The 19481-nt window shown below is 45.4% G+C and overlaps 1 protein-coding gene across 3 annotated transcripts in view; it reads right to left on the reverse strand.

The window, feature by feature from the left end:
• ebf1a (EBF transcription factor 1a) overlaps window positions 1-19481 on the reverse strand; it is a 56428-nt gene that overhangs the window by 15955 nt on the left and 20992 nt on the right. For all 3 annotated transcript variants that reach the window (XM_008279577.1, XM_008279575.1, XM_008279576.1), the window contains exons 7-10: window positions 9645-9726; window positions 8101-8242; window positions 5520-5650; window positions 3784-3910 (exon numbers count right to left, since the gene is read on the reverse strand). In XM_008279577.1, the coding sequence (XP_008277799.1) occupies window positions 3784-3910; window positions 5520-5650; window positions 8101-8242; window positions 9645-9726 (482 nt within the window). The remainder of the gene's footprint in view (window positions 1-3783; window positions 3911-5519; window positions 5651-8100; window positions 8243-9644; window positions 9727-19481) is intronic.

Consider the following 19481-nt stretch of genomic DNA (forward strand, 5'->3'; position numbering starts at 1 on the left):
TTACATCATCATCATGGAGCAGATGCTCCTGTAATAAGAACGGAGCATGCTAAAGAGGGAAGACAAGCCACATGGTGCAGAAAATTAATCTCAATCTCAAATAGAGGTGTGAATTTCCTCGCAGTTAAGACTGTGTGCAGTAAATGTGAATGTATGCAGCTATCTCAGCTGGCCTTGTCTCCAGCTGCAGACCAGCCGTTTTAATCAACAGCAGGCATCCGCCCAAGCTCAATAAAAGACAGCATTCACAAATAGGAGCAAGACAAGTAATTGACCAGCTCGTGGTTGCACCCCACTTTTATTGCCAGATGACTACATGCCGCATTTGTGCATCTGTGATGTGTGAATGTGCTCATGCGTGAGTGTAGGTGTATTACATGTCTATGAATGTAGAATAGGTCTCCAAGTCTATGTTAACTTTGTGTACACAAACGTGCAAGAGATTTTCTCTAGTATCGACACAACCACCATCTAATATACATACAATTAAAAAAAAAACTCTGGCAATTCAGGTCTAATCAAACCGATCTTTCTCAATGTGTGTCACGTGCAGATTCATCAGTGTGTGGGACAGTTTAATTAGGGCTCAGAACTTTACAGAATATGCTCGTGCTTACAACACTTTCTTTGGCATCATCTGTGTTTCACTCCAGTGTCTGTGTCTTTGAAATGACAGACAACTGACAGTCCTTCCTCCACTCCTAAAACTAATTTGGAGCGCAGAGGCAGGCGCACAGAGACGGAGAGAGATGTCAGCAGCAGCTGGTTTAAATTCTGTTCTTGACTTTTGTCTTTTTCCCTCACTGTTCCTGCTCCTCCTTGCTGCAGCTGAGTGATGTTTCCTACACACCTAATCTGTACTCAGTGCTGAAAAACTACCCCTAATGTTTGTGTGTGCGCGTGTGTGGATGCGCGTCGGCGCGCATGGTGCCAGCCTTAATGTGAGCCAGCAGAGCCTTTTAATATCAGCCGAAGCTGTGGTGGAAGCACTAAGCAGACAAGGCTGCATACTGAGGAGGGAGGGATTGCCTTTTGAACGACAAGGGTGATTCATCAACTCCCCCAATCTATGGCCAGTATACCCGTTTGGCGCACGCAAACACATACACACAAGCATGCGTACACACAGGCCCCACTGGTGGAGTATTATCACTTTATATTGCGTGGAGAAAAGAAAAGGGAGAGCTTCCCTGATGAATGTTACAAAGACAGCAATCCAGTAAAAGGTGATACACAACCAAACATGGAGATGCATTTGTACAGGGGAGCGGGGGACAGGGGGGGAGAGGGGCAGGCAATGACCTGATAATGAGAGAGAGAGAGAGAGAGCGGGAGAGGGAGATTAGGGAGAGCTCTCAGCCCCAGAGGTGGGTAAGGCAGAGGGCAGAGAGAGGAACAGAAGGGGGATAAGGGGATAAAAAGACAGAGGAAGAGCAGGCAATGAAAAAAAAAAACATTCTTTTATTCTTATCAGTGGATAGCTTAATTGCCTTTGATGAGTCTAATTGGAGCTTTCTGAAGTCTAATGGCAGAGGAGTCCTCAGAGACGGCAGAGGACACATTACTGTAATAGCTTCCCTCCGAATCTCCTCTGCACCAAAAGTCCCCCTGCTTGTCTCTTCTGTCCGGAGCTACAGCTGAATTTCTTTCCATTTGGCGGCGGCTGGTTCTGTAGTATCAATAATCACTCAGAGGAGGGTGAGTGTATGTGTGTGTGTGTGAGAGGGGGATAAACCTATAGATAGGGTTATGTGTGAGTGTGTGTGTGTTGGTTATGTTTGCAAAGCAGCAGTAGCAGCAGTATTGGGTATGTGTTGACTTAATTAGGTCTGTGAGCTGCTCGCTTTCCTCTCCTCAGCAGAAGTTGATTAGCAATGCCAGCTGTCCCCAATGTAATTCAGAGTGTGTGCATGTGTGTGCATGTGTGTGCGTGCGTGTGTGTGTGTGTGTGATCGTGCATGCACATGTAATATATGAGTATATGCATGTCTGCTAGTGTGTGGCTGTGTGGACGTGTGCGTGTGCTAGCTGCCAGCTGCCACGCAGTGCTGCCAATCCTCCATGATTAGTACCCACTGGCAACTGGGCTCAAACTGGTGCCAAACAGACCCAGGAGGGCAACATGGCCCATGGTAATCCTCGATCCCTCCATTGCATCCTTCTCCTCTCTCCTCTTTCTCCTCCACCTCTCTCCACTCACATCAATTGCTTCTTTTTTTTGCTCCAAATTCATTCTCCGCCTCGTATTCAAGGCACCAAATGTGAACAGGTTCCTCCTCGGCTGGGAGAAAGGAAAAACGATAATAAAAAAAAAAAAAAAGAAAAGAAAGGAGGGCTGATAAAGGAGCTGTGTGAGAGGTACAAATACCCACTGAGGGTACATAGCAGTGGCTGAAGTGAAGTGTGCGAAAAGTAGAAGTGGGATCCATGCCTCGACACGGTTGACTGTGTCACTGTGAAGATGCCAGCGCTTGGCAAGCAGCCTCACAGTGTATGTGTTCAGCTCCCAGTGGGTGACCTCTTGCTACCTCTCACCTGTTGAGATTCTTCTATGCGCCTCCATAGAAGCCAAGAGGCAGAGAGAGAAAGCGATAGGAGGATGAATTCATTCAAAGAAGCAAGTTTTGAATAAGTGAATGTGACAAGGTGAAAGAGTGGAGGGCTGGGAAGCGATAGGGCGTTTATGCATACGGTTCCCACATGTCTGGCACATTAAAAGGCTGCGTACACACTTATACACACCAGCACACACTTAAATACACACAGCTCTATGAGTTTGGCAGACTGTGGGCTGTTGGACAGCTCTGGCATGGCAAAGGCTGCCCACCCATCTGCCCTCTGTCTTAGTAATGCAGTTACTTGTCAACGTGCATGTGTGTGCTCGGTATACATTCACACATATGTGCAAACAAACACAGGCACCCTATCGCAGTCTTTCCCATAAGCACACAAACCGAGTCATAACTGTGACGCGTGGCCGTGGATTCGGTCCATGCACAGTAATTAGGACACACACAACATGCAGAAAATGCATGCTTGGTGATGCGACGCACACGCTCTCTCTCAGTTGTGATTTTGTCAAATGTTGGCAATTCCAGCCGGGGCTTACAGCCTAAGTCTATCAGTGGTTGAGATTACAGACAGATTTATGTGATTCACAATCTCCCAGAGGACCTGTGGCCTCGCATTGGTTAATCACCGCTTCACATTCACTCTCTCCGCCGCTCTTTTCACCGCATAGCTATAACTCTGCACCGATATACTCTGATGTAACACTCGAGCTATTCATGCGCACACTCTCCCGCGTGGGCCTCTTCCTTTCTGAATCACGCCTTCGACAGGGTTAATTCTCAATAATCCCACTAATCAAAAGGTTAAACCTCCTCCTGACCTTCACCTGCTTCATAAAAAAAGAGGGCAAATACTTTTCCTCCTCTGATCAGCAGGCTTTTTCGCTGAATTATTGAGTCACGTTATTGAATTTTAAATTGTTTAGCATGCACGTTTTGTCTCCGAGACACGGTGCGGAGAAATGACAGCTTATGAACTGTTCACCACATCGCTTTTAGCAGATATAGCAAAAAAGCGAGACTTAATAAAACTTAAAGCCAGTGTGCAAAGAATTTTTATGTGATTATTTCTTTTTTTTCTCCACACTATGCTGTATTCATAAGCTGTACGTAGAACTGAGAGAATCTTGGAGAAAACTGCATTAGAAAAAGGCAGCAGTTTGGCAGATTGGGTGAGCATTATCCCCCTCTTCAGATTGTAAATTAATCGTACCTGTGTAGATGAAGCGTCCAGGTGTGCCTTTGCAGAACTGTTTGGATTTGTAGGACAGTGTGACCTCCACCACCCCGGGGATGTGTCTGGGTGGAGTCTGCACACGAATGGCATGGGGGGTGATCAGCTACGGAGAAGCAGAGCGAGCAGGCGGATTAATGCAGTGAAACTTCATATCTAAACATGTGCTCGGGGGACTGTTCTCGACTCTCGTCTCAGACCTTCCCCGCGCAGCTTTGACTTTCTTTCTTTGTATAATAAGCCTGAAAATGATGTGTTAGCGCTAAAGCCCTCAGGTGGCCTCGTAGCCCAAGGCAATGTCACTGTGAGGCTTAGGATGGTTATCAGTGCTGACATGGACTCTGTAAGAGGGGGTTCAAAAGCAGTTAGCTGTTTATGAATAAAACACACTTTCCTCTGCATACGTCTATTGAAGAGTATAAGTAAATGTATAATACGCTTGTCTCCGCTGCCCCTGTCTCTGTGTCTGTCAGCCGAAGCTGTCTGGCTGCCGTTAGTCACATTAAAGCACCACTGTGTCTTAAACAGGCTCGCTTAGTGTGGCTGATGAGCCCACTCGCCACGTACATGCGCGCGTGTGTGTGTGCGCACGCTGAAGGGTCTTTGAAGGAAAACGGTAACAAGACAAAACACAGATGAGACCTCACTGAGTGCTCGTTTTCTGCACGCTATAGTGAACTAGCACTCAAAGCTAGCAGTGCTCAAAAGCTATCAATGCCGCTGCCAGCACTCTGTGTACGTGCATGTGTGTGTGTGTGTGGGTGCGTGTGTGTGTGTGTGTGTGTTGTTCTAACTGTCCCTTTCATTGCTCACTTAGCCAGGCTTTCATTCTACCATTGTCTGGCCCCACTCACCTCTCAGCGAGATAATATAGGAGCTTTTTATAGAATTATTCCTTTACTAAAGAGAAAGCTGTTTAGCTGCGCTGCTCACTGACCTTCAATTTCACACATACACTACATTTACATTTTAGTCATGTGGCAGATGCTCCTTTACAAAGGGACTCATACTGTACGATGTGCACATATTTTCAAGAAGGCAGATAGTAACATAATAAAAGACAGGAGGGGAGGTGAACGGAGATATGACAGAAATAAGAGCTGCCACAGAGAGAAATGAGACTGCAGGCTGCTGTTCAGATTGTAAAATATTTCAGATTATGCACTTACAGGGATGCAATTAATTACTGCTTTTAATATTAATTAATCCATTTATTACTTATTTCAATTAGTTGATTACATTCCCAAGCTATAAAATATTAGAAAAATAATGATAAATGAGTTTTGCAAGTTTTAAGAGACTACAGCGTGGTGGTTTTTTCAGTTTGCTTGTTCTCTCAAATGGATTCAATTACAATTATATATATAAAAAAAAGGTAATTTTTGTCACTTTTCAGCATTAGCTAACCAGCTAATGGAACTGTATGCGACGTAATGTAAAAACAGTCAGTCCTAACCTGAGGGGGTCGCAAATTAAGCAAATAGAGTTGGGGGGGAAAAAAAATGTTTTATTAAGCTGCTCTCCAATCAGAGCCACACCAAGGCAATAACCTGTGATAAGTGGGCACAGGAAGACACTGGTTCAATATAAGGGGACCCCAGGCAAAAAAAAAAACAAGAGTAGTTTACAGTAGTGTGGGAAAGCCTCTATTTAATATTTAAAATGCAGTCAGGTTGCACTCATCTGCACACAGAGACGACTACTTGGCGACTGACCTCACTCCACACTAGCATGGTTCCAAAGATGACCTGCAGGCCGTCAAAGAAGTTGTCCCCGATGATGATGACTGTTGCGCCCCCTGTGGTCCAGCCTTCACTGGGGCTGATGGCTTTGATGCTGGGGGTTGCTGGAAAACATTTGAAAAAATCACAGACATAATAGATTAGATGCTAACTAACCTAATGACAGCCATCAGAGGTCTTTCCTATTGGCACCATGTACAGTCCTCTCTTCTTTCCATCTCCCTCTCTCTCTCTCTCTCTCTCTCTCTCTCTCTGTCTGTTTTACACTCACACACACACACAGACACGCATACATCACCTCTCGCCTCTCTCCCGGGGGTCGGGGGCGAGCGAGGAATACTAATCAGAGTGATTATACGCACCCCGTTATTAAACATCACCCCTGCCCTGTGTGCGAGGGCAGCGGCAGTGCGCTTGTTTTATGACACGTGGCAAAGCGTGCGGGCGTGTAAATGTCAGGTGTGCTCAGTGTCTGATCAAAGGCCATGCGACCGGGGAACAGAGCAGAGCCAACAGTAGCTCTGCCCTCTGAATACACCGGATTCATTAACCAAACACTTAGCTCTTGCTCAGCTGTCTGTTTCACATATCTATGTCGTGGCTCTCCCCAGCTCGCCGGACCACGGCACGGGCCGGTTTCAGCTCCCGCTTGGTGTATTTGTAATGTGCTTTGTTAAGCTTTTGATGTTTCCTCCAAAAAAGCATATTCTTTGCAACTTACCGGACAAAATACACGGAATAACAACAATAAAGCATATTTTCAATAACTGGTATTCAATGTGCTTTTCGACCTCATCTGTCGGTGTTATGGACTTGGAGATTACCGGATGTGATTGAAGAAAAGAACAGCATTGGGGAAAATACATGTTTATACAAGCTAAATCTCCTCTCCTTAACAGATATGCAGCTTGTCAGACATGCTGTAATTCTGTAAAGCGGCATAATCCACTTCAGACTAGGCTGACTTTTTTTTCCCTGCAGCCTAGCCTTTGCTCTTTGCCTGACTCCCTGTTCTGTTGATCCTCCCCAACAAGCTGGAATGATATTTAGCCCTCCGATACGCCTGCAGAGATCAGCGTTCACCAAGCAGCAATCTGTGGCTGTAATCATGGCCTAAGATGCCTCCTTTTCACAGCCGCTGATATTATGTGCGCTCAATGTGCATGTGTGGATGTGTGCGTTTATGTGTGTGTGTGTGTGTGTGTGTGTGTGGATTAACCAGATGGTGGAACGTGAATCCATGTGATAGGATTATACTTTGGGGTGTTCCTCGATGCCATCTGTTCAACTCTATGCACTGCTCATCTATTACTGCCTGAAATGGGCCCCAAAGTTGTGTATCCTGCACACAAAACTCAACACACACTAGACGGGGAGAATGGGAGAGGGGAGAAGAAAAAAAAAAGAAAGAAAGAAGCTGCTGTCTTCTTTCTTATCATTTTATCTCTTCTTTATACCATCATGCACTTTTACCCCTTCTGCTCATCGTGCCCGCGAACTTTCCATGTCACCCTCTGTTCTCTCACTCCTCTTGTTCCTCCTTTTAAGTCCCCGTCACCAGGAGAACAGAAAATCAGAGAAGAGGAAATTCCCAAACAAATCTCTCTGACACAGGGAACATCTGTTATTGTACTGTATGCACTCTTCCCTCTGTGTAAGATCCAAGTTTCACTGACGTCTCCAATATGTCTCGTCTTTGTGAACTTTTCTAATCATCTGCGAGACCAGTCGCAGGGACAAGTGGTCCACCTTGCCTCTGGAGAATAGTCATTAGAAAGACTTAACCATAACATTCAATCTTAATGCAATCTAGTATAGGCCATCATGTAAATCCCTTCTTAGTTTTTTTGTCATTATCATCCCTGAGGTTGACTTTCCTCAAAGAAAAAAAATATGTTTCTCTTATTCAATGTCTGGGAAATCGAAATGAGAAAATAACTGGATTAGGGAGTTGGGAATCAGTGCAGGCTCCTAAATCATGTGCACATGTCATTATGAAGTATTAAAGGTTTGGGTTTGACTGTGCATGTGGGGGGAGTGTATGTGTGTGCATGGGCTTTTTACTGTGTGTATGGGTGTGTTTGAAAACCTGAGGGATGGGGAGTGATGGAGGGCTGGAGGATAAAAGCAGGTCTCCGAGGAAATAAAGCCAGTGTTGGCTTTAAGCAGAACAGACCTCATAAGACACATAGTGCTTATGCGAGGCAGAGTAGAAGGCCCAGAGGCAGAGACCTGAGGGGAGCAAGCCACAAGGGAGAGACAAGAGACTCGCTAGCTACCACTCACTCCTCTCTTAGCTCGAGTTAGAAACCCTACAAGAGAGGAAAGTGAGAATCCGGGGAGGAAACAGGAGAGAGATAAGAAAGAAAGCAGGTTTGAGGGGAATAGAGTGGAGACAGAAGAGAGGTTGAGTGTGGAGCCAGACATGGTGGGGAGGGAGGGAAGGGGATGAGAGAGAGAGGGAGGGAGGGGAGTCAAAGAGAGAGAAAGAAAGTGAAGAAGACAAAGAAAGCTAGGAGCGAGAGCCCGGCTGTTTTGTTCATGCTTTTAATACCGTGTTCCAGGTAGGATGGTGTTCCTTCCGAGGGGTCCAGTCTTCGAGCTCGACGCCCGTGTTTGGAGTTGTTGTGCACAAACATGTTGTCGGAGACGGCCAGGACGTGACCCTCCACGCTCACTGTGGTCGACACGACCACCTGAGAAAAAGAAAACCAAGAGATACTGAGTAACTAGTGATGGAAACGGCACTTCTTACTGTGTGCTGTAGTTTGTATGTTGTTCTGCTCACTATGAGCAAGTTATGAACAAGGCATAACTCCTATTCATCCAAAACTTCACATATTTTATGGGACTAAACATGTTGCACGGTAGAATCATTAACTCTATGAAAGGTAACGCACATCTGTACAGAAGATTTAGTGCTTGTTTTATTTGATGAGCAGCATGTGTTGCACTCTTTTGCCTGATAGGAGGTCATTTATTTGCTTTCAGCGTTTTTTGCTTTAAATGTCAAATTAGTGTACTTTAAACTTGGCATAACTGACTGTTTTGCACTTATACTTAACTTGCTGTAACCCTTGAAAGCTGATTGTGCTGACATGCCAGTTAACAGCTGCTACTAGCTCACTTATACATCAAGCAGTAATGAATCACTGTCCGTTTAGCTATGTTTTGGTCTCCACCACCTCCTGACTGAAATGTCAGGCTCTTTAAGAACAAAATGCTGCACTATGTTTACCAGCTAGTCGCAAACTGTGCATATGTTTTTTTCCGGTGGCAGGCGGCCAGTGTACAGTTGAGTTTTATTTTTCTGAAAACTGCTATGAGAGCAGTAAGACTCCTGCAAAACAGTAAAGTTGTCAAAACAATGAGCTAAGAGATGCTAAAATAATATGATAATATGAGGAATGCAGACTTGGGTAATAATATGTTATGGGTTCATCACATTTTTACACAGTTATTGATCCATTGTTATAAAAAAGATATAGATTATAGCCATGTTTAACACAAGCTGTAAAGAGAATATTTATTGTCTGTGTCGATTCCATCCAGGTCATTGTAATCCTGAATTCTAAAGAAGCCCCCTGACTGAGAGGTGAAACGTCTTCAGGAACCAAAAGTCCAGTTGCTTTGCACTGAAGCTCTTATGACTATATATTAATTGACACGTAAACCTGGTGATTAGAAGAGAAGTTTGGCAAGCAAGAAAATATAATGTATTATTGAGGCCATGTTGACATGCAGCTTTGTTCATAGTGTTACAGAGGCACAATAATCATCAGCGCAAGAGCTCCTGTGTTTATCTACACCTGTACATGAGTCTTATGAATTAAGATTTTTGTTGTGATGATAATACTTGAATAATATTTGGCTATTCATTGATTTTTAGGACAATTTCATTTATCCTTTTGTTACGTTGGAACATGCTATGCTCGTCTGGACTTCTCCCAGGAGAGACATCCTGAGAGTGCTTTGTTTTATTCTACGAGGGGGAGTGAGGTTATGCCGTGGCTGTGTCTGGTGCCTTGCAATAAAACACTGACAGAGTTAGGCCCATATTGTTACATTATCGTATGCTTTTAGATAGTCGTGCGTCACCTGAAAACGCCTCATGTCTCGAGGGTTCCCTGCATTCTTTAGGCAGTTCTGGTTACACTTCAGGAAGAACTTGAGGAAGAACCTGCGTATGATAAAGAGACAGAGAGAGAATCAGATGAGCTACTGAAAGAGCAACTGAGAGTCACTGAAAGACCAGTGTGAGCTACTTCAATAAAACACAAAACAGATATAAAACAGCAGCGGCAGACAAGGCTCATAGACTATCCCTCCCTCATCCATCAGATGTTTATGACAAAGGAAGTTTTCTATGTAAAAACAGCTCCGGGATATTAAGTAAGATGCTACCTTGTATATCCATCTCGGAGCTGCTGTCACAGCTCGCCATAAACTCGCCGGGGCAGACGTGGGCCCCCCCAAGCTGTACAGCCGTGTGACGGAGGTTGTGCTGTAGCTACTCTGCAGCATAGTGTTGCCATTCCTGCCTCTCTCAATCTCAGTGTGAGAGACCACATCAACAGCACCTGCCATGCATTATTAATAGGCTGAGATGGCAAGTATGGCTACCCACATCAATACTTAATGAGGGAGGGAGGCAGGAGGGAGGGTCGGAGGAGTAAAGGGGAGAGTTGGGGGGGTGGGCTGAAAAACAGAAAGGGGACGGCTGACAATTTATTCCCTAGCCCCACCCCAAAGGCTCCAAGCCTGACAACTTCTTCTTTAACTGAAACTACAGTACTGTACATCCCTTCACTCTCCCTTCTGCATTGTCTGTCTCCGTGAAAAAGAAAAAAAAAAAAAAAAGAAAAAAATCAAATGAACCACGAAAATAAACAGCACCGTGTACAAATAAACAGGAACCCTCAAAAGGGGGAAAATAAAACTACAACATTTCCCACCCCCTCACCCTCCTCCTCCCTTTGAGGTAGCTCAAAGAAGTGCTGACAGCTGAAACTGCTTACAATACAGATCTCCACCAGCCAGTGAGAGAATCACTCCTTTGCTCAGCTTTTCTTTCATATGTCTTATTTTCTCCCCTCTGTTCATTTGTTATGGCTAGGATTCTGCACTGGGCAGCGCGTTTGGAGCCAACTGCCTTAGATATAATCATGCACGAGCAACTGCACACACACACACACACACACACACACACACACACACACAGACATGTCAAGAGAAACACAGTAAGCAGCAGCGTGCCTTGGACAATTGCTTCATCTAGAAGAAGAAGAAGAAGAAAAAAGAAAAAAAAACAAGAGAGCAAAGAAGATAAATGGACAGAGCAGAGTTCTGTCTCATTTCAAGGGCCAGCCTACTGCTGTGTGCATTACAAGCATCTGATGTAACACAAGAACTCGTGAATTTATCCCTGACAACTTTTAAATGCATGACAGCTGGTTAGTGGTAGATGCTCCTCTTCAAGTGAAGAAGAAAAAGCCTCTTATGATGTGAATAACAAACTGTCTTTCTCTGATGCTCCGTTTCTTTTTCTTTCTTTCTTTCTTTTTTTTTTTTTTTTCCCTTTGGCTTTGTTTGTGTTCTGATTTACGATCTCGCTGGCGCAAGAGGCCAAATCTGAATGAGAAGGGGGGGCTAAAGGGAAGAAATAAAATAAAACAGAGAGACAGGAGAGCAGAAAGTGAGAGGAGAAACTGATAGAAAGACAGACAGAAGGACGAGGTAGACAGTATGTGAAATCTGAAAGGAGAGACAGACCACCCTCCTGTATATTTTAGAAGCTGTAGGCCAATATCTCAATAATTCATGAAGCAGAGAGATGGAGTTTTTTTTTTTTTTTTTTTTACAGTGGCTGTTAGACCCCACAGACTGAGGGTCTCCCAACTTTCTTATCTCCTCGAGGTCAGGGTGCAGCCTCATAGACAGCTGTGGACTACATCCACTTGTCCAACATACTCCACCTTCCTCACTGCACCTCCTGTTTAATTCATTGATTCCACTCTTTCCCCCAACTGTCCCTCTCCTCCTCCTCTGAGGTGTTCGTGATGGATGGATGATGGATAAGTGGAGGGAGGAGAGTTAGGGTCACCCAAGTCAGAGGTGACCAAATCAGGAGGTTAAATATTAGAGTTTGGAGGAGGAGAGAGGAGGAGAGAGGAGGTGGTGGTGGTGGTGGTGGTGGGGAAAGAAATAAAAAACAGTAAGACTGCTGGAATACCGAGCGCGAAAGAGAAAGTCTGCATGCCTCATCCGCTGCGCTACTTGTCAGCACGTCCCCTCGATGTCCTGCATGTGAGGATCATCTGATTCATTATTTACATGACTCAAGGTGTCTGGAGTCAGCCGCATGGAAACATTACAAAACTGCAGCCAGTTGATGCCTCCGTGCTCCATCTCATCTCCACCGGGAGCCGAGGGACTGGAATCACCACTGCACACATTTACATGGATCAACAGAGTGTGGGTGTGCGCTGGGAGCAAGGGGGGAGGTGGTGGTGGTGGTGGTGGTGGTGGTGGCTGATATGCAACAGCAAAGAGATTACCATAAGGATTTATGGATAATCTGATTGACAGCTGACCGGTAAATATGGACAGATAGCTGACGATACCCTGTAATTCTCTCAAGTGCTCTCTTAAGCTCCCTATTATCGTGTTTTTTACACTTTTTGATCAATGAAAACCAAATTTATTGTGGGTCTGTCCTGCAATGCCCCCCCTGGTTACTGCAAAAGTACCCCCTAGGGGGTACAAAAGCCCCTAGATGGGAATCATCGCTTTACACAAAGGCACAATATTCAGATTGAGTGTAAAATAGTGAATGAAATCAGACATTTAAAAAAAAAAATTGCCACAGTAAAATCAGTTTCTGCGACCACGGTAATTTTTATTTTTTGGTATTTACATCCTACAGTGACACAGAAATGAGTCATTGTGTTTGTTTTAAGGCTAATTTTATAACTTTTAAGACCACAAATCCCTAATTTAGACTTTTTGTGTGTGGAAAAAGCTTTAAAACAGCTTTAGTTTAACTACGTGGACACATAAAATGTATAGAATACAGTTTACAGGCAAAACTATTTTGAAAAATGTGAATTAAATGTTGAAGTATTTTGTCTTTTTACCTCAGCATTTCTATTCTTCTAGTCTTCACATTCTGCACATGATGTTTTAAAATTAAAGCAGCATCTCCTCTGAAGACAGTTGGTCTATAGAAGCTATTGTCTCCTGCAGAGACTCATGTTTGGAGTATTGCTCTCCTCTACCTTGTTTGTATTTGAAGCTTTTGCTGGTTTCGAGCTGTTTTACCGTGCAGACTCCACACGCTACAAATATTACCAGTGCAAATTGCTGCACCGGCTGGATTAAATGAAATAAAACCATTTTGCTCTCACGTAATTACCCCCAAATTCAGAAATAGCTGTGGAAGTGAATTTGTGTAAATAACTGCTTGGCCTCTTGAAGCCTCGTGGCATAAATTTGTAAAAGCGAAAACGAACGAATAAATGCAGCCGGTCGCTGTAGTAATTTAATGACCTCACACTTTCATCATATCATAACGGGCATTATTTGTCACTTTGGAGCAATTAAACACAAAATCACCCTCTGCCCATAAAAAACAAAACAAGGAAAGCAATTATAACACAACTTTTAAGTAATCCCTGTAGCATCTAAATATTATTACTGTGGTGATAAAGATTGTCTAAGCGATTAGCTAACAGCAAGGGAGCCTCCGAGGGACAATTCTGTAAGATTTTCTAATAATTTTCCAACATTAGCCGCAAATGAGGTAAAGAGTTGTTTTCCTTGTCAAATTTAACATAGATAACTTTAAAACTGCGGTTTTATCTTCCTCGATACTTCTGGGTTGTTCATCTTCTCAGCCTTTTGTTAAAAACTGTGCTGTACATCTCTGCGCCTCATTTCTTTATGCCTTCGCCCCTCCTCTCTCTGTTTTGTTCTGATGCCGATGCGCTGTAAAAATGGCTGCGGGTGATGCCATAACTCAGCCCTCTTCGCTCCCTCCATCCATTTCTGCTGTACAGATCATCTCCACAAGAAAAGCACTGTGTCTGGCTCCTAATATGCTTCATGAGGTGTGTAATTCACTGTGCTCCGGAGGGGAGCCATTTGTCTCGGGGGTTAACTAAGTGACACAACAGCACTTCCCCATGCCTGTTACCACCGTGGGACATGTTGAACTAATCTAGGCAGGTAGAAGGATGGAGCATCCCGCTCTGTAGCAATTAAGCATTAAGATTTGTTCAGGAAATCGATCCTAATGAAGTCAGAGGCGAGCTCGAATTAAGTGTAAATATTTGTAAGCAAATATAACGTTACAGCGCACAGAAAAAAAAAAAAAAAAGCTGTAACAAATAGGCGGCTGAACTAAAAGTGAAGTCCGGCGCTCTCACAGAATCAAATATCTCCCTCAACTCCTGCTTTGTGTATTTTCTTTTCCTTCCCCTCTGTTTCATTTCTCTTTTTCTCTGCAACTCTTTCTTTCGCTCTTTCCGCCATGCATCACTGACACTTCAACCAAGAGCCTGACTGGCTTGTTTTCGTGGTGACCTGTCTCCCTGCCTGCAGTATACGTTTAAGCATGGAAGCACACACACGCGCGCATGCACACATACACACACTAATTTAGGGAGATTTATGAGGGGGGCCTTGCACCAGGAGCCATGCAGGCTGACCCCAGGGGTGTAGGGGGGCACTGGGTGGGGGAGGGGGCCCGGCTCCACAGGGGAGGACATTAATAATCCAGAACCAGGTCTGTCTCTGGGCCTGGCCCTCGGCCTCGGACACACACTGTAACAGGCAGCGGTGGCCCAGTTTAGATAAGACTGGAAGAGAAACATCCATTCCAACATAGCTTACTATCAGATGCACACCAGTAGATACAACTTGACTAAATAAGAAAATATCAAAAATCTAAATATGTAAAAACACACATGGGTTACGTGGACGGATAGAGGCCATCTCACACACTTCACTCCGTTCCTTTGGAGTGCTACTACTCAAAGTAGCGGTGGGCACCTCTATATTGCCCTCATGTCTATCTTAAGTGTCATGATTTATTCAAATAGAACATCTCACTGCGCTGAAAAATTCATTTCCAGCTCACTCCGTGCATCGTCCCATCCACCTCTTTATCTGCTTGATGTGTGTGCATGTCATGTCAGCCGAATTTGCCCCGTCGTTAAATATTTCTCAGAACAAATGGACCCTGGAGGAGGGAGACGGTGGGTCAGTGGGGGGGGATCCTCGCTGTGCCTTCGCCGCTCGGGGAGAGGCCCCACTTGGGAGAGATCGTTCCTCGCTTCCCCCTGAAGCCGGAGCTCCAGTCCCAGCTTGGGGACAGAAGTCCCTGAGACACTTAACCGATTGTGTTTCATCCATTTCATCCGAAAAGGATCATTCAAAATTCAACTGAGAAATCGTGCAGGGAGCAACGAGGAAAAAAAAAAAGACAGAGAAAAAGATCTCTCCTGCTTGGTAACAGCAGTGGAGAAAGGAGAGCTCGGTTCAACAACTTGTAGCCTGATAACATCGCTACCTGTGGGCTAAACTTTACACCAGAGCACCAGGCGGGAAGAAAATGCAACCAAATAAACATCTGTGCATGTGTGTGCAATCGTGCGTTTGTGTATCAAAGCCATGATGAATAAGAGGCTGTCTGGGTGATGGACAATCTTGGCAGGCGGTGCTGATTGAAACACTTCCTCTGTCGGGCCTGGCCCATTAATCTGAGTGAGACAGAGACAAAGAGAGAGAGCGAGAGAGGCTCCAGGCCCCCAGACCACGAGAGTAATGACGGGTCCTGGTCCCTCTCACCTCGGCGCTGTCCTGCCATGCTGGGACGCTGTGCTACCCTGTCCGGCCCAAACCCTGCCCTCGTGGGACTGACCAGTGAATAATGGCCCTGTCATCAGCCTGGGTAGACACCACCGCACAGCCGAAGGGTGTGTGTGACCGGGTGCTTATGTTCGCCCGTGTACCTCCCCGCGCAGTCATTTACCCTAACTGTTCTCCTCTCTGCCTTAGTTGAGGACTGATGTATTCATATTGAATAGTGTTGATTTAAGCACATGTTAAACTTAATGCATAATGCATCGACTATATATAGCTTGATAAAGAGCATTGTGTCAACCCGGGACCAGCCCCATACATTGTGGGGATGAATGTTCCGCTTGCAAAAGTTCTTTCTTTTTGTTCCATTTAAGCACCGTATTAAATCATAACTATGACTGTGACTGTGCACAGGCTCAAGGTTATGTTTCTAAATGCAGCAGGATCAGAAATCAGAAACTTAATTAGTGTGCCATGTTTGTTCTCGGGTGAAAAGTTGTTCCCTCCAATGGGTCTTGAGGGAGGAATATGGAAGCAGAGAGTGGGAGAGACTGAGAAAATGCGAGACGGAGAGAGAGCGTGTGTGACAGAGGAGAGACAGAGGGAGACGGATGCCGAACAGAGATGTATGGCTTCCTACAGTGCACGTGTGTGTGCACGCGTGTATACGTGTGCACGTGCGTGTTTTGGCCTTGCGTCCCTCTGTGTTTATCAAACATATTACAGCTCCTTCTAGATTCCTCACCTGCACACCCCCAGCCTGCTACATATGGCCCACCAATCACAAAATAAGGAATCATGCATACATTAGCATAGCTAATGGCCTACCCTCTCCATTTAATATGCAAATTTCCTGAAACATTACTGAATGCCGTCTGTTCTAAATGAATAAATTTGAATCGCAATTAGAATAATCCTTTATAATTAATGAAAACTGTCAATTTTGGTTCATAAGTAATTTGATTAAAGTGGTGATGGGACACTTATGAAGTTCATCGGGCTGCGAGGAGTGCGAGAGACACATTCACACACACAGGCATGCAAACATGCACGAGCCATAAGATGACCAACAGCAGGGCTGCATTATTGATGAAGATGATTAATAAACTTATGAAAGTGGTTGTCACGTGAACCGGGCCCTTTCTTTGTTGTTTTTTTCTTTTTTTAAAAAACTCCAACACAACTTCTTTCCTTTACCACCGTAGAGAAACAACAGATCAATCACGCCTTTCTGCTGCCTGACAGAGGGGGAAAAGTGAGGGAGTGATTGAAGAGGTTTCCCGGCCTCGTGGTGCTGTGTCAGTGGCCTGTCTGTCCGGTGGGAGACACTGATGGACTGTCGAAGCAGGGAGAGAGCAGCACACACACATGCCAAGTCATTACAGGGGGGTCTGAAATGCCTCCCTGTTGTTTCTCACAGGAGGATGGGGTTGTGTTGCTTTTCTGTTGGGCTTTATCAGTATGTAATACCATGTTACCAGGAGCATATAGTTGAAGAAGAGGGCGGCGTGTGTCTAACTCCTCATCAACACCCCCGTCTTCGGCTTTAACTCACTCATGCTGCGCTACTGAAGCATATAATGGTGTCACTTAAATTAGGGTCACTCAACTGTGGGAAATTGTAGCAATGTGCGCTGCATGTTTATCTCTTCCATTTGCAAGGTATGTATACGCCGCGTGCGCTCCTGTTTGCGCGGCAACCCAAACACGAGTGTGCGTACGTGAGTGTGTTTGCATGGCTTCAACCCAATAATAATGGTCCAGATAGTGTAGAGCCTCGCAGACTAATTAGCCAAATCACTGAGAAAATAGCAGCCTGCTAATTAATGGGTATTATGGCATTTCAGAAGTCACTGCTCTAATTGGGAGGGAACTGAGCCTCGGATTTCCATACTGCAGTAATACCGACTTTATCCATCCATCTATCTGTCCGTCTGTCTACCTACTTGGCATGCTTGCTTTTAAACACAATCCTCCACATGCATACAGGGAGCATAATTATCCTGCGTGAGCGCACATTTACAAATGCGGACGCAAGAATGTACATCATGTTTACATACACTGCCAAGTTTTTTTCCTCCTAAAAAGCAGCAGCGGTCTCGCTGTAACCTCAAGGAGACAAGGATCACCACACAACCGCATTTCTGACCCCATTACCTTTTGTTTTTATACTGATTAAATATCTTTATATTGCTCTGAGAGGAAAAAGGGCCCAATGCAAGTGAATTGGCGAGTAATATAATCCATCTGAATAATTCTCTTTTTGTATGTGTCCCCGACCGGCCCCTCTGATACACATGCATACATGCATATCCCCTATAGGTTCCTCTTAACCCTATCAGACGGTGAGACAATCAAAATAGATTTGCATTCAAATGCCACATGCTCGCTATCAAATATCAAATCAAGCTTGAGTCGGCGAGACAGACAGACAGTCACCTCCTCCCGGGTGCCTCCATCTCCCCCTCCAGCACCTCCTCCTCCTTTTCTCCTCCCAGGGTCCCAGGGACTCCCATTCTCCCCCGGACGAGCTCTATCGAGGAGTGACAAGCTGTGGCTCGGGCTTGATTGACAGCCTGTTGATGCTTCTTTTTTTTTTTTTTTCTTTTCCACCACACACACCCCTCTTCTTATACACGCACATACACTCCTCTCCCTCCATTCGCCTCCATCACCTCCCCCTGCTGGTGCACTGGTCTGGGTGTCTGTGATAGCCCCTGGGCTAGTGCCCCGCAGGCTGCACACTACTATACATACAAATCACAGCGTGTCAGCCTTGTGAATGGGCCCATTTTGACTTTGTCCTTGTAAAGTCAGGCCCCCCTTGAAGCGGGCTGTATCTGTATCCTGCCTCTTTCTTTACTTTCCCTCTCATTCTTACATGCGCACAGGCAGATGCATGATCAAACTCGCACAAAGGGACAAGCGGCAGCGGCGTGCGTGCACGTAAACACAAGCGCTCGGGGAAACGTGCGGGGGAAAAACTGGCATATTTAAATGTGGTGCTAATGGGCAGCACCTCACAGGAGCAGGGTATAAATACATCAACAACAACACAAGCCCGTAGACAGTCCACACACACCATGACAGCCAAGACCCGGGGCCTAATCTCACACACTCAGCTAGTACACCTGGTTAATGTTAAGAGGGCAGTTATAGTCAATTACATTCCCATATAATGCATAAACCTCCACCCTGCCAGTGCAGGGAGAGTAATTGAAAACAGGCGCAGAGCGGGCCGGGGCCCAGGCAAAAAGTCAACTTCCCACCCCTGACTTCGCCGTTTGCTATATGCGCTGTCTTCCCATGCCATATTCCAGAGTCCTGGGGGCAAATGTAAAGGGGGGAAGGGGAGGAGGGGGAGTGGGGTTTGCCATTTGGATATGAGTGCGGCGAAAGAGCACGAGGATATGGAGTCATATGAGGTAGTGGAGGGGAGGACAAAAGGAGTGGGAAGACGGTGAGGGCTTTGTCTCCCAGGTGAGGTCCAGGGGAGGAGAAGTTAGGGTCATGGCGAGATGCTGGTGGACGGGTGGCGGCAATGGTGGTGTTCCAATGTGGGTGAGGTGGCGGGAGGGGGGAGACGAGGCGGGGAGGGAGGGGAGGGAGAGCGGTTGTAAGTAGGAGTTTGAGACTGACAGGTGACATTACCCTGCGTCATGGCTGGAGGGACAGAGGGACAGAGGGCGCGATGGTTATCCAAGCAGAGAAATGTCACTGTCCAGACACCGCTGTGACACGCACACACACACACACACACGCACAAAAAACAAGAACTGCACACACACACATGCACACAGAGATCCAGGACAAAGGAGTCTGGAGTCTTTGAGAGTGAAAAAGGCTGGCTACAGTGGGCAGAGATGAAGAGATTACACCCTCTCCATTTAAAAAAAGGAGGAGATTAGAAAGAGGAAAAAAAAACAGACAAAGCAGAAGAAAAGGCTAAGAGTCACGGACTATACTATTACCAGTCAACAACCTTGCATTTATTCATATTGTCTGCTTCCCAACATTAACTCCCCTTTTGTGAAGTTGGTTCTTTCTTTGCATTTGTCCCTTTTTCAATCT

The sequence above is a fragment of the Stegastes partitus genome, unplaced genomic scaffold, assembly GCF_000690725.1.
Source record: "Stegastes partitus isolate 25-593 unplaced genomic scaffold, Stegastes_partitus-1.0.2 Scaffold164, whole genome shotgun sequence".
NCBI lineage: Eukaryota > Metazoa > Chordata > Actinopteri > Pomacentridae > Stegastes > Stegastes partitus.